The sequence below is a fragment of the Nothobranchius furzeri genome, chromosome 5 (genome assembly GCF_043380555.1).
Source record: "Nothobranchius furzeri strain GRZ-AD chromosome 5, NfurGRZ-RIMD1, whole genome shotgun sequence".
NCBI classification, from domain to species: domain Eukaryota; kingdom Metazoa; phylum Chordata; class Actinopteri; order Cyprinodontiformes; family Nothobranchiidae; genus Nothobranchius; species Nothobranchius furzeri.
This window is the reverse complement of record NC_091745.1, coordinates 77,191,201-77,203,700: the sequence shown is the minus strand read 5'-3', so window position 1 is coordinate 77,203,700 and position 12,500 is coordinate 77,191,201. Positions and strand designations below refer to the sequence as shown.

At 45.0% G+C, this 12,500-nt stretch overlaps 1 protein-coding gene across 1 annotated transcript in view; it reads right to left on the bottom strand.

Moving 5' to 3' along the window:
* prkcg (protein kinase C, gamma) overlaps positions 1-12,500 on the bottom strand; it is a gene marked incomplete in the record, with an annotated part of 44,650 nt that overhangs the window by 21,828 nt on the left and 10,322 nt on the right. Inside the window, 6 exon segments of the mRNA XM_070551165.1 lie at positions 1-57; positions 2,353-2,509; positions 2,602-2,730; positions 7,334-7,445; positions 7,978-8,060; positions 8,172-8,203. The exon segment at positions 1-57 is cut by the window's left edge and continues 145 nt beyond it. Of these exon segments, the coding sequence (XP_070407266.1) occupies positions 1-57; positions 2,353-2,509; positions 2,602-2,730; positions 7,334-7,445; positions 7,978-8,060; positions 8,172-8,203 (570 nt within the window).

Below are 12,500 nucleotides of genomic sequence, written 5' to 3'. Positions count from 1 at the left end.
TCCCAGTCCCACACTTCCACGGACAGACGCCTGTCCCACTGGCTCCCGCGCACCGAGCTGCACACAGAACCAACAAACCAGTGGGTTAACAGCTCAGCATACATGGTCCAAGACAGTTTTCAAAGTCAAAATTTAGTAACTTCACTCTCAGACTGCAGGTTTACTGGTGGTTCCCAGAATATCTAAAAGTAGGATGGGAGGCAGATCTTTTAGTTATCAGGCTCCTCTCCTGTGGAACCAGCTCCCAGCTTTAGTCCGTGAGGCAGACACCTTGTCTACTTTTAAGAAAAGGCTTAAAACATTTTTATTTGATAGGGCCTATGGTTAAAATCTGATGTTAGCCTAGATCTGGACAAGTGGGGGAGTAGAGGGAGGTGGAGTGTACAGTCGGTAAAGACGGCTCTCCCTTGCCCTGACTCCAACATGCCTCCATCTAAAAAGGCTAGGTTGTCCAGAGTTATCTCTGTAGCTATGCTGCTGTAGGCTTAGACTGCTGGAGGATACACTGACCACTTTTCACACTCTACTACTTTCTTCTACTATCTGCTCTTTAACTGTATTATTTCCTGCTATTTAAATGGTAAATGGCCTGTATTTGATATAGCGCCTTCTAGAGTCCTGGAACCCCCCAAGGCGCTTTACAACACAATCAGTCATTCACCCATTCACACACACATTCACACACTGGTGGGGATGAGCTACGATGTAGCCACAGCTGCCCTGGGGCGCACTGACAGAGGCGAGGCTGCCGAGCACTGGCGCCACCGGTCCCTCCGACCACCACCATATTTCAGCTGTTAACTTTAATTTCTCTCAGAATCAGAATCAGAATAGGTTTATTGCCATTGTCAGTGAACACACAATTCACAAACTAGGAACTTGCTTCGGTACTAATGTGCTACATATAACATGAATAATAAGATTAAAAATAGAATAAAATAGAATAATAAAAAAAAACTAGAATAAAACTTTCAGCTATAAAAAATGGCAGTGACGTTGTGTCGAGTACAGAAGACCAGCATGGTTGTGTGTTTATAATCTATTCACAAGTCTAACGGCAGATGGAAAGAAGCTGTTCTTGTGGTGGGAGGTTCTGGTCCGGATGGACCGTGACCTCCTTCCTGAGGGAAGCGGCTCAAAAAGTCTGTGACCCGGGTGAGAAGGGTCAGCTGCTATCCGACCTGCACGCCCCCGAGTTTTGGAGACGTACAGGTCCTGGAGAGATGGAAGGCTGCAGCCAATCACCTTCTCAGCAGAGCGCACAATGTGCTGCAGTCTATGTTTGTCCCTCACCGTGGCTCCAGCGTACCACACAGCGATGGAGGAGGTGAGGATGGACTCAGTGATGGCCGTGTAAAACTGCACCATCATCTGGGCCGGCAGCTTGGCCTTTTTCAACTGCCGCAGAAAGTACATCCTCTGCTGGGCCTTTTTGATCAGGGAGCTGATGGATGGCTCCCACCTAAGGTCATGTGTGATGGTGGTTCCCGAAGTGTTTTACTCCCCATAAGAAGAAGCAATGATGGTGTTCTGCTGAGTTGTGGTGGCCTCATGGAGGGGGCCATCGTCTAGCACACTGCTACTAACCACTTAATCATTCTCCCTTTCCTGATAATAACTTTTTGCTTTCCTTGACGTTGGATGTGCTGCTGCTAGTTTACCTGTTTAATTATAGATTCACTAGGATAAACACAATAAAGTTTATCTCTCACCAAATAGAATATTTACTAAGAAATCACAATGTAACCATAGACACATTACTTGGTGTGTGTGTGTGTGTGTGTGAGTGTGTGTGTGTGAGTGTGTGTGTGTGTGTGTGTGTGAGTGTGAGTGTGAGAGAGAGAGAGAGAGAGAGAGAGAGAGAGAGAGAGAGAGAGAGAGAGAGAGAGAGAGAGAGAGAGAGAGAGAGAGAGAGAGAGAGAGAGAGAGAGAGAGAGAGAGAGAGTCGTGGAGGATGGCTGCTTATACTGAGCCGGGATTCTCTGGAGGTTTCTTCCTGTTAAAAGGGAGTTTTCCTCTCCACTGTCGCTACATGCTTGCTTAGTATGAGGATTGCTGTAAAGTCACTGACACTCATCAGTGACTTGATGCAATTTGCTGGGTTCCTTATATAGGAAACATTATTTCTGATTGGCTTAATGAACTGACCTGAATTGTAATGTTTATTATGTGAAGTGCCTTGAGACGACTCTTGTCGTGATTTGGCGCTTTACAAATAAAATTGAATTGAATTGACTTGAAGTAAAAAAAAATATACATATATATATTAATATATATATATATATATAAAACAAAACAATCCAAGCTGTTTCCACATTTAGGTTCATGTTCATGTTTTGTCACAAGACTCACAAGGTGAAGCTCTCATTCCAGACAGGATTGAGCGTGGATCGGATGGTCTTAGTTTTCTGTTTGCTGTGGCTTTTTGGGTCTGGAATCAGTTTTAGTTTGACGTAAGGATCGGACAAACCGTTTGGATCCATGGGCATCAGGTTTCGAGCCTCCCGCACTGAAGAGAAAATAAAATACCAAAATGAAACACAAAAACCTGTCCCCAACATTTCAGTCACAACCAGGTAACAGGACAGCAGGTTGTCTCACCTGTGACGTAGATGTCCTCCTTGTCTCCTCTGATGGTCAGGTGGATTCTTCCTCTCTTCTCTGTGTGGTCCTGACCACAGAGACTGGGAACGCTGGACTCACACCTCCGATGGACGTTCATGTCACAACCTCGTCAGAACAACAGACACATGGAGATTCAAAGGACGCCAAATCTCTCTCACGCAAAGCCTTTTCAGCAGTTTTACTCTAGACATTTTCAGTACCTCACAGAATGAGCTGTTTCAGAGTTCTGCCACTTTAAGAAAACAAGCTGGAGCTGCCCCCCCCCTCCCCCCCCCCCCTCACTCAGGCTGCTATAAGCTTAGAAGCTCCAGTATCCAGGAGAGGCTCTGGGTAGAGCTGCTTCTCCTCCACCAGCAGCTCCTTCTAACTCATCAGGTGGTTTTATTTTGATTTCCCCATTTGTGACATCACAAAGAGGTATTTTTTGAAATGGCTTGTTTTGGACACAAAACCCCTAAAACCAAACACAGCTGGACATGTTTTTATTCATGTTTGTGGTGTTTAGAGGCAGTAGAGACCCACATAGAAGCACAAAAGCTGAGTTTTGCATAATATGTCCACTTTAAAGAAATAAAATGTTCTAAATCTTCAAAACCCACTTAGTATCGAAAAGGGTTTCATCTCATTTCCTCCTATAACAATACATACATCTAATCTGACCTCACCAAAACAAACTCAAATGACTCCAGACTTTGATCCAACCTTTTTTTTTCTTGAAAACACTTTAAGCAAAGTGTACGAGATAACAAAAGTTGTTTGTTCTTCACTTTTTCCACCCAGATCAGCTGCAGACAAAAGCACAGCATGGGTGGGGGAGGTGCTGGTGCTTGTGAATACACACACGACTCACATCAGGTAATGACAGTGACAACTAATCTCTTTCTGCCAGGCAATAAACCCTGTCTGCAGGTAAATTATTGACATTATTATCTCATACAAGAGCTGACGGGGACAGAGTTTCTGTTCAGAACAGCTTCCTGCAGGTTCTACGTTTGAATCTGAGAACATGAAACAACTTGTAGCGACCAACTACTCAACTTTTATTAATGAAATATATTATTTTATCCAAAATTTAAACACTAAGTTACAATTATTTTAATTCTGCAGGTGTGTTAATCACTAGTTTGTTCACAACACGCTTATATCAGGACGATGGACTGCATTTCGATGTTTGCCGACATCTCAAATGCAGCCACACCGTTTCGGTTTGATTCAGTCTGATCAAAACAAAACGATGGAACGAGTGAGTGAACACGATCCCAGAGGAGAGACGATTTCTTCTCGGACTGTTTATTTCCGTAACTGCGCTGCTCTGGGTGGCTGCATGTTGGAGTAGCTCTGTTGACTATATGTAAGTTTTGCCTTTCCTTGGGCATTTTTTCTTAAAGTTTCTCAAGAAAAACTGTATTTTTTGGACAATTTACTTTTCTGTTTCTGGTGCTGTGAAGCTTGGAGGATTTTTACTGCTATTTTTTAGCTTTTTTCACTTTTTGAGCATTTGTTATGATGCGTAACCATGGCAACAAGCTGGTTTACAAATCGGGAGCAGCTGATTAACATTGGAGAGGCTGAAATAATACCTCAACTGAAGCCACAAATCCCAAATGAGCTAAAACGCAAGAAGCGTGGGTGCAGAGCGGGAGCAAAACGGAGACGGAGAGGAAATTCAAACCATCTCTTCCATCGATCATAATGGGGAATGTGAGATCACTGGTCAACAAGATGGAGGAACTCCAAGCCCTTTCAAGGACTCAGCCAGAGTTTCGGCAGTTTCGGAACCGCTGGAGGAGATAATGCAAAGAAGGATTCTCCAGAGAATCAAGAACATGATGGACAACCCTGAGCGTTCTCTTCACAAGACTGTCCGACAACGGAAGAGTGTCTTCAGTCAGAGGCTTCTTCAGTTTGGCTGCAACACTGACCGCTCCTGGAGATCCTTCCTGCCAACAGCCATTGTAATATACAACAACTCTGTGATGACTTGATTATTATTATTATTCTGAGCTGCTACAGCAATCAATTTCCCTCTGGGATTAATAAAGTATTTTTGAACTGAATTGAATTGAATTCTCTCTGCATGCCATGACGCTGCTAGCTTCTTCCTTCAGCGTGTTTGGTGATGTGCAGGAACAGGTAGAAAACGGCATGTTAGCAGAATTTCAAAATAAATCAGATTTCAAAATAACAGTGAGTTTGATAAATAGTTCTACCTTTTCTATTGATTTTTGCATTTTGGATCAGTGACCATGTAAAGGATGTATCTTTGTCAGGGGCAGTTCTAGGGTGGGCCAGTGGCACCCTGGCAGCAAGCTTGGACCCCCCCTGTGGCCCCCCTCTGCTGAGGGCAGAGCCTAAGCATTAATAAGTACTGACTCATGTAAGATGCTGAACCAAAGCAAGTGAATGAAATCAAAAAGAAATGATTAGACAAATATTTTCATGTTGACACTGAGACACATAACCCAGATATCACTTATTTGAAATAGTTTGAAAGTTTGAAATAAATACAAAATATATTTATTTATTTTTTTAACTTTTGAATACTTAAGACTCTGACAAAAGTGCCTCTCCAAGCCTGGCCCCTCCCCCACACTTATTCTAGAACAGGGTCAAGTTGACGTCCCTGGAGGCCACAACAATGTGATTTTCTTACGGTAAAAACTGCAGACATTATTTTATGGAAACTTTATTCATTTGTTTTCATAAAAAATGGTCCACAATAGAAATGTAGGCAGAAAACAGTGACATTTTAGTTTAGAGAACACAAATTTACCATTAATTAGCTGTCAATTAATATGTGTATTAGTGGACTACTAAGTCTGAATTGGTCATTATTAAGCTATTATTAGGTGCTTATTACCAATGCTGTAATTCTAATATTAACAGGCCATAAATTAGGAGTTTTATCAAAATAAGTCATTCATGATGGTTTCCATCCATCCATCCATCCATTTTCAGCCCCTTATCCGGAGTCGGGTCGTGGGGGCAGTAGCCTAAGGCGAGAGGCCCAGACTTCCCTCTCCCCAGCCACCTGGGCCAGCTCCTCCGGGGGAATCCCAAGGTGTTCGCTGGCCAGGTGAGAGACATAGTCCCTCCACCGTGTCCTGGGTCTACCTTTAGGACTCCTCCCGGTTGGACTTGCCCGGAAAACCTCACCAGGGAGGTATCCTAACCAGAAGCCCGAGCCACCTCAACTGGCTCCTCTCGATGTGGAGGAGCAGCGGGTCTACTCCGAGCCCCTCCCGGATGACCGAGCTTCTCACCCTATCTCTAAGGGAGACCCAAGCCACTCTTCGGAGAAAACTCATTTCGGCCGCTTGTATCCGCGATCTCGTTCTTTCAGTCACTACCCAAAGCTCGTGACCATAGGTGAGGGTAGGAACGTAGATCGGCCGGTAAACCAAGAACTTCGCCTTCTGACTCAGCTCTCTCTCCACCACGACAGACCGGTACAACGCCCGCATCACTGCAGATGCAGCACCAATCCGCCTATCGATCTCACGCTCCAGTTTTCCCTCACTCGTGAAAAAGACCCCGAGATACTTAAACTCCTCCACTTGGGGCAGGCCCTCATCCCTGACCCGGGGAAGGCATTCTACCCTGTTCCGATTCCAGACCGTGGTCTCGGATTTAGAGGAGCTGATTCTCATCCCAGCTGCTTCACACTCGGCTGCGAACCGCTCCAGTGAAAGCTGAAGATCACGTTCTGATGAAGCCAACAGGACCACATCATCTGCAAAAAGCAGAGACCTGATCCTCAGGCCACCAAAACGGATGCCCTCCACACCTTGGCTGCGCCTAGACTTCAGCTTTTAACGAAGTAATTCACGGGGAACATATCCTTGCTTACAAGTGGTTAGTTGATTGTTGTTTAGGCTCTATTAACATTCAGAGTTTGCTGTTTATTTACATAATACTACAACATAATATTTTTGGTTATCAACTATTCCCCTTGAGTTACGTCTTTAAAAGCCACACACTGATTTGAGCTAATTAGCATATGTGCGTTAATCAGCAACAAACCGTTTACTTTCAATTAACAAACCATTATGAATGGCTTATTTTGATAAAACTCTTAATTTATGGCCTGTTAATGTTAGAATCACAGCATTGGTAATAAGCACCTAATAACAACAATGACAAATTCAGACTTAGTAGTCCACTAATATGCATATTCATTGGCAGCTAATTAATGGTTCTTTTGTGTTCCCTGAACTAAAGTGTTACCGAAAAAACAAACAGATGTTGGTTTATGTGGAGAACCTGCTGGAGAGTAGAATTATACGCCAGTCTGCTGGCAGGTGAGCACAACACTGACTATCCCCGAGATCCTCCCTGCTGCCCCTGTTGGAGTCAAACAGCTCAGATGTAATGGAGGGGCACTATTTAAACCATGTCATCACATTTTGACAGTGATAAATGTTACATGGTGCAACTATTCTATTATTTTAAGTCCTTAATAATCATTTCATGACCCAGAGTTGGAGTTTTGGACCCATGGAGGAAATTCCGACCCCAGATCTGTAAAACCGCTGTCTTTAAGAAGGCTTACAGCCTGTTTAAAGGTGGCAGGGTTAATTTCTGTGTCTATAAACAAACATGCAGGCTATTTGTGTTCTTTGTGAGCTGGACTTTGGCCCAGGGACTTGATTAATGTGCCCTAACTTCCGCTGCGCTGCACACGAACCCAGCGGGAGGTGAAACTTACTGGCACATCTCATTCCCTGGTGAATGAGGCCGTACAGCAGCGAGCCACAGTGGTCGCAGAACGTGGGACTGGAATACGTGTGGACTTTAAATGCATGTCGGCTCTTCAGGTCCTGAAACCGAGAAAAACACCACAGTTATGAAAATAAAAATGATCAAACGCCCGTTTGACACAAAAATGAGGCGTGTGATTGCTGAAACAGGACATCCATGAAGAAGCCAATTAGACGCGTCCACTGGGAGAGGACACTCACTGCGTCCAACTGCGTGTTTACTGTACTCAAAGGAATGAATCATTTTTATCTCCCTCCGACCACGTTTCACACACCACCCTCTCCCAAACTGTACTCCGTTCTTGTTGCTATTTAAAACACTGTCACCCACTCCTCTTGAGGAAAAGACAAATCTCCCTAATATCCTCGAGATGCCTCCCAGAGGAGAGATCTCTCCCTCCTGCACTCCCCCCCTCTTAAACTCCCCGAGTCTCTCGCAGGATGACATGACATGAGTGCAGACGGATGACTCGCGCGCACACACACACACACCAGCAAACAGATAAATACGTAGATGACAGCGGGATGTAGATTTTGGCAAAGATGGAAAACTGGAGGGTAAGAAAGGAAGTGCACGTTGACGCGCGCTTACGTCGGGTCTCGGGGCGGTCACAGATCCGGGACATGTGAAGGTTACAAACTCATGACATCGTTTATGGACCACAAAACTGCAAACTGGGAGAAAAAAAGGGAGAAGAGTCCAAAATCTGCACCCAAGAAGATAAAATACTGCAAAAAAAGAAAATAATTTTTTTTTAAAGTGAACTGCAGCAGGTTTATCTCTACCTTGGCACTGGAATCCCTGCTTCCCAATGCCCCTGAATGAGAAAGGCACACGGATCAGGTCACAAAACTGCTCCTCTTCAAGGTGAAACACTTTTCATTTGCTTTATTTTCTCTAAGCTGAAGACAAACAACTTCAAACGTAATCAAAACAGAGTCCAGATGTGAAGTTTGAGCACCTTTTATTTAAGAGACGCACAAACTTCCTCCTCGAGGTTCTAGATTTGCAGCGTAGGTCGGTTCCTCACAGCTTTAATTGAATAATTAAAGCCATTGATTGACTAAAGTGTCCATTCAGCAGCCTGCCTGCTGTGGATCAAGTTTGATTAGGAGGTTTAGAAAGTCAGACAATTGAGACGCCGCAGAGAGCTCTTCCACAATCATCCACGAGAGGCACAGGAGGTTCACAAGAAAGTGACCATAATCACTGATCTACGATCAGTTCACCATCTGGCTGAGTAATAATTACAGATGAGGTTGCAGAGGGTAATCTGATCCTTGATCAGCATTCAACACGAGTCTCTTTGTGGCCTTCTGCAGCCCTGAGAGGGAGGCTGTTCTGTGTTTTTACCAGCAGAGAGCATTAAAGAACCAGAGAAGGAGTTCACCTCCACCGATAAACAAATCCTGCTTTTTTTTATTCAACAACAGGCTGAGACAACTGCTAAAAGGTCCTTTTTTCTTCATCATAGATTCATGATTCAGTAGAATGCCGTCACTGATGTCTAAAAACAGAACGTAACATTAACGGTGACATTATATGTTACAATGGTCTGCCAAACGTTCCTGTTTCCTGTATTCTTGCCAACAGTGTGATTGTATGTTATCATTGTGATGAAATAAATGGATGATTGTGCTTTTCACTCAGAGATCCAGATTACAAATCTTGCCTTGTTCGGTCGTAATCTCCCAGCTGCCATTGCTTTAGTCCCTTGTTGAAATATAAAAATAAACAGAACACCTAAAACATTCTTAATTCATTTATGTTGTCTAAATATAACCAGAAGTTAACAAAAGTTTAGTAAATGCCATCAAAGCAACACTAAAAAGACATTTCTTCCCAAGGCTCTTTGTCCTGTCTGCCCACAGAGCACTTCTCTGCATTTCCTCCGAAAAACTCTATTTTTACTAACCATGGATTTGATAAATTGGTCATTCAGAGCGATCGATACGATTTTTTCAACAATGAGAACGGAGCAGGGGGCTCCCACATGTCCACGGGTGACACACCCGGTGGGATATATGCTGGATTCCTGGAGGGAGTGGAAGATCATATGTCTCAGCCAGCTGTCCATTGAGGATATTGAAGACGTGTGGATATTTGGCCTGATGATCACTGGATTTCTCCTGATTGGAGTGGGAGGATATCTGGTTTTCTGGAAATTTGGGAAGACGGGAGAGATTGGAGGGCAACCCGCACCAACAGAAAGCACCGTCCGTGTGGAGACCTCACAGACTGGGACGTTACTTGAGCCGCAAGCAACTAAAACCCCCCCCCCACGAAGGAATGCAGACAGATGCTGTGAAAACCCGACCCCCGCCTTCAGATTGGGGGACTTCAGCCTGGTGAGGTCATCAACCTGCAGGAGTCAATGTACTCTTTGCTTCTCCCAAGATCTCCCTCCCACCTGTGACTGTACAGCAGATGAGCGCCAGATGGCTGCTCTCACTGGGGGAACAGAATCCCAGTTTAACATCAGTTCATCATCATGAAACAAAAGAATAAAGTGGAACAAGAACTTCTGTCTTCTATTTCTCTCTCCTTTTACCGTCTCCGTGTCCCTATATAAGATGACCACGCTGCAGCCGCCGTCACTGACCCCGCCCCATCTCCAAGACCGGATCTCCCAACATCACAACACTCGGACTGACTGAGCGCTTCCAGGAGAAATAATAATGAAATTATGAAAATAATAACGCGTGTTTAGAGGAGCGTCCTCCGATCGCCTCTCTCTCTCTCTGTCTCTCTCTCTGTCTCTTACTCTCACTCACTCTCTCTCTTACTCTCACTCTCTGTCACTCTCTCTTTCTCACTCTCTCTCACTCTGTCACTCTTTCTCTTTCTCACTATGTCACTCTCTCTCTCTGACTCTGTCACTCTCTCTCTTTCTCTCTCTCTTACTCTCACTCTCTGTCACTCTCTCTCTTTCTCACTCTCTCTCACTCTCTCACTTTCTCTCTCTCTCTCACTCACTCTGTCACTCTCTCTTTCTCTCTCTCTCTCTCACTGTCACTCTCTCTTTCTCTCTCTCTTACTCTCACTCTCTGTCACTCTCTCTCTTTCTCACTCTCTCACTTTCTCTCTCTCTCTCACTCACTCTGTCACTCTCTCTTTCTCTCTCTCTCTCTCACTGTCACTCTCTCTTTCTCTCTCTCTTACTCTCACTCTCTGTCACTCTCTCTCTTTCTCACTCTCTCTCACTCTGTCACTCTCTCTCTGTCTCACTCTCTCTCACTCTGTCACTCTCTCTCTGTCTCTCTCTCTCTCACTCTGTCACTCTCTCTTTCTCTCTCTCTTACTCTCACTCTCTGTCACTCTCTCTCTTTCTCACTCTCTCTCACTCTCTCACTTTCTCTCTCTCTCTCACTCACTCTGTCACTCTCTCTTTCTCTCTCTCTCTCTCACTGTCACGCTCTCTTTCTCTCTCTCTTACTCTCACTCTCTGTCACTCTCTCTCTTTCTCACTCTCTCACTTTCTCTCTCTCTCTCACTCACTCTGTCACTCTCTCTTTCTCTCTCTCTCTCTCACTGTCACTCTCTCTTTCTCTCTCTCTTACTCTCACTCTCTGTCACTCTCTCTCTTTCTCACTCTCTCTCACTCTGTCACTCTCTCTCTGTCTCACTCTCTCTCACTCTGTCACTCTCTCTCTCTCTCTCTCTCTCTCTCACTCTGTCACTCTCTCTTTCTCTCTCTCTTACTCTCACTCTCTGTCACTCTGTCACTCTCTCTCTGTCTCACTCTCTCTCACTCTGTCACTCTCTCTCTGTCTCTCTCTCTCTCACTCTGTCACTCTCTCTTTCTCTCTCTCTTACTCTCACTCTCTGTCACTCTCACTCTCTCTCACTCTCTCACTTTCTCTCTCTCTCTCACTCACTCTGTCACTCTCTATTTCTCTCTCTCTCTCTTACTCTCACTCTCACTCTCTCTCTCTCACTCTCTCTCTTTCTCTCTCTCTGTCACTCTCTCTCTCACTCTCTCTCTCTCACTCTGTCACTCTCTCTTTCTCTCTCTCTTACTCTCACTCTCTCTCTCAGTCGCTGATCGAGCGAGTGGAGAGCGCCGCGTGACAACCCTCTCAATTAACATAATTTACAGCCCAAATCCAACAGAACCGTTCGGGCTGATTCGGTTCGGGTTCGGTCTCAGGTTATGGCTCCAGCGCTCAGCCCTGCAGTACCACATGAAGATGGACCAAAGTTTCCTACCTGGTAAATGTGGAGAACACCACTCTGACAGATCTGGATGCTACGCTGGTGCCGCCATTAAAAAACCACATTCCACTATAACTGATTATGGCTCCTCTTCTATGATGCAGAATCGTTTATGCCCACCTCATGCATTATTTGATTATTTTCCTCAGCTCCATCCTACACCTCCTGGTCGGCCATCAGGGGTGGGGATGGGGGGGGGGGGGTGCGCGTGGGGTTTGGGGGCCACAAAGAGAGGGCCTGCGGGATTGTATTGTATTTGAAGCGGTGCGGCTTCGCTGCCGTTCCGTTCCGCTGATGCTTGCAAAGTGAAGCTGGGGTTAAGCCCTAGGCTTATTTTGAAGCCTATTCCTCGAAAAATGGTAAAAAATAGTTTAGATAGCGTTGTAGTGCTGGGTTTGCTGATTAATTTGATGGGAATTATTACTATTCCTTCCGCAGTGAGAAGGTTGTTTTGGGCCTGTTAAGGAACTAACGTCACAGGGTCATCCACCTGTGGGACCCCAGGGCTTAAGGGGTTAAAAAGATGAGTTTTCATTAAAGATTTAAAATGTTCAAGACTGTGAGCAGTCCTCTTACACAAAGGCGGGCTATTCCAGAATTTTGGTTAACTACAGAGAAGGCCCTGACATCACTGCTCTTAGGACGAGATCTTGGAAAGAACAACAGGTTCTGGAACTGGTTCTGGTTGGACCACGGGGATTCGGCAGCTCGGAGATGTGGATACCGGGCAAGGATCTAAAATCAGTGAGTGAGATTTTAAAAAGGATTGTGAAATAAACAGAACTGCAGTGACGCCAAGACTGGAGTTTTGTACTCGTGTGTTTTGGTGCTGGTCAGCAGGCGTGCCGCCGCGTTTTAGACCAATCGCAAGGTGCTGAAGGGAGTGGTCCAGACCCAGA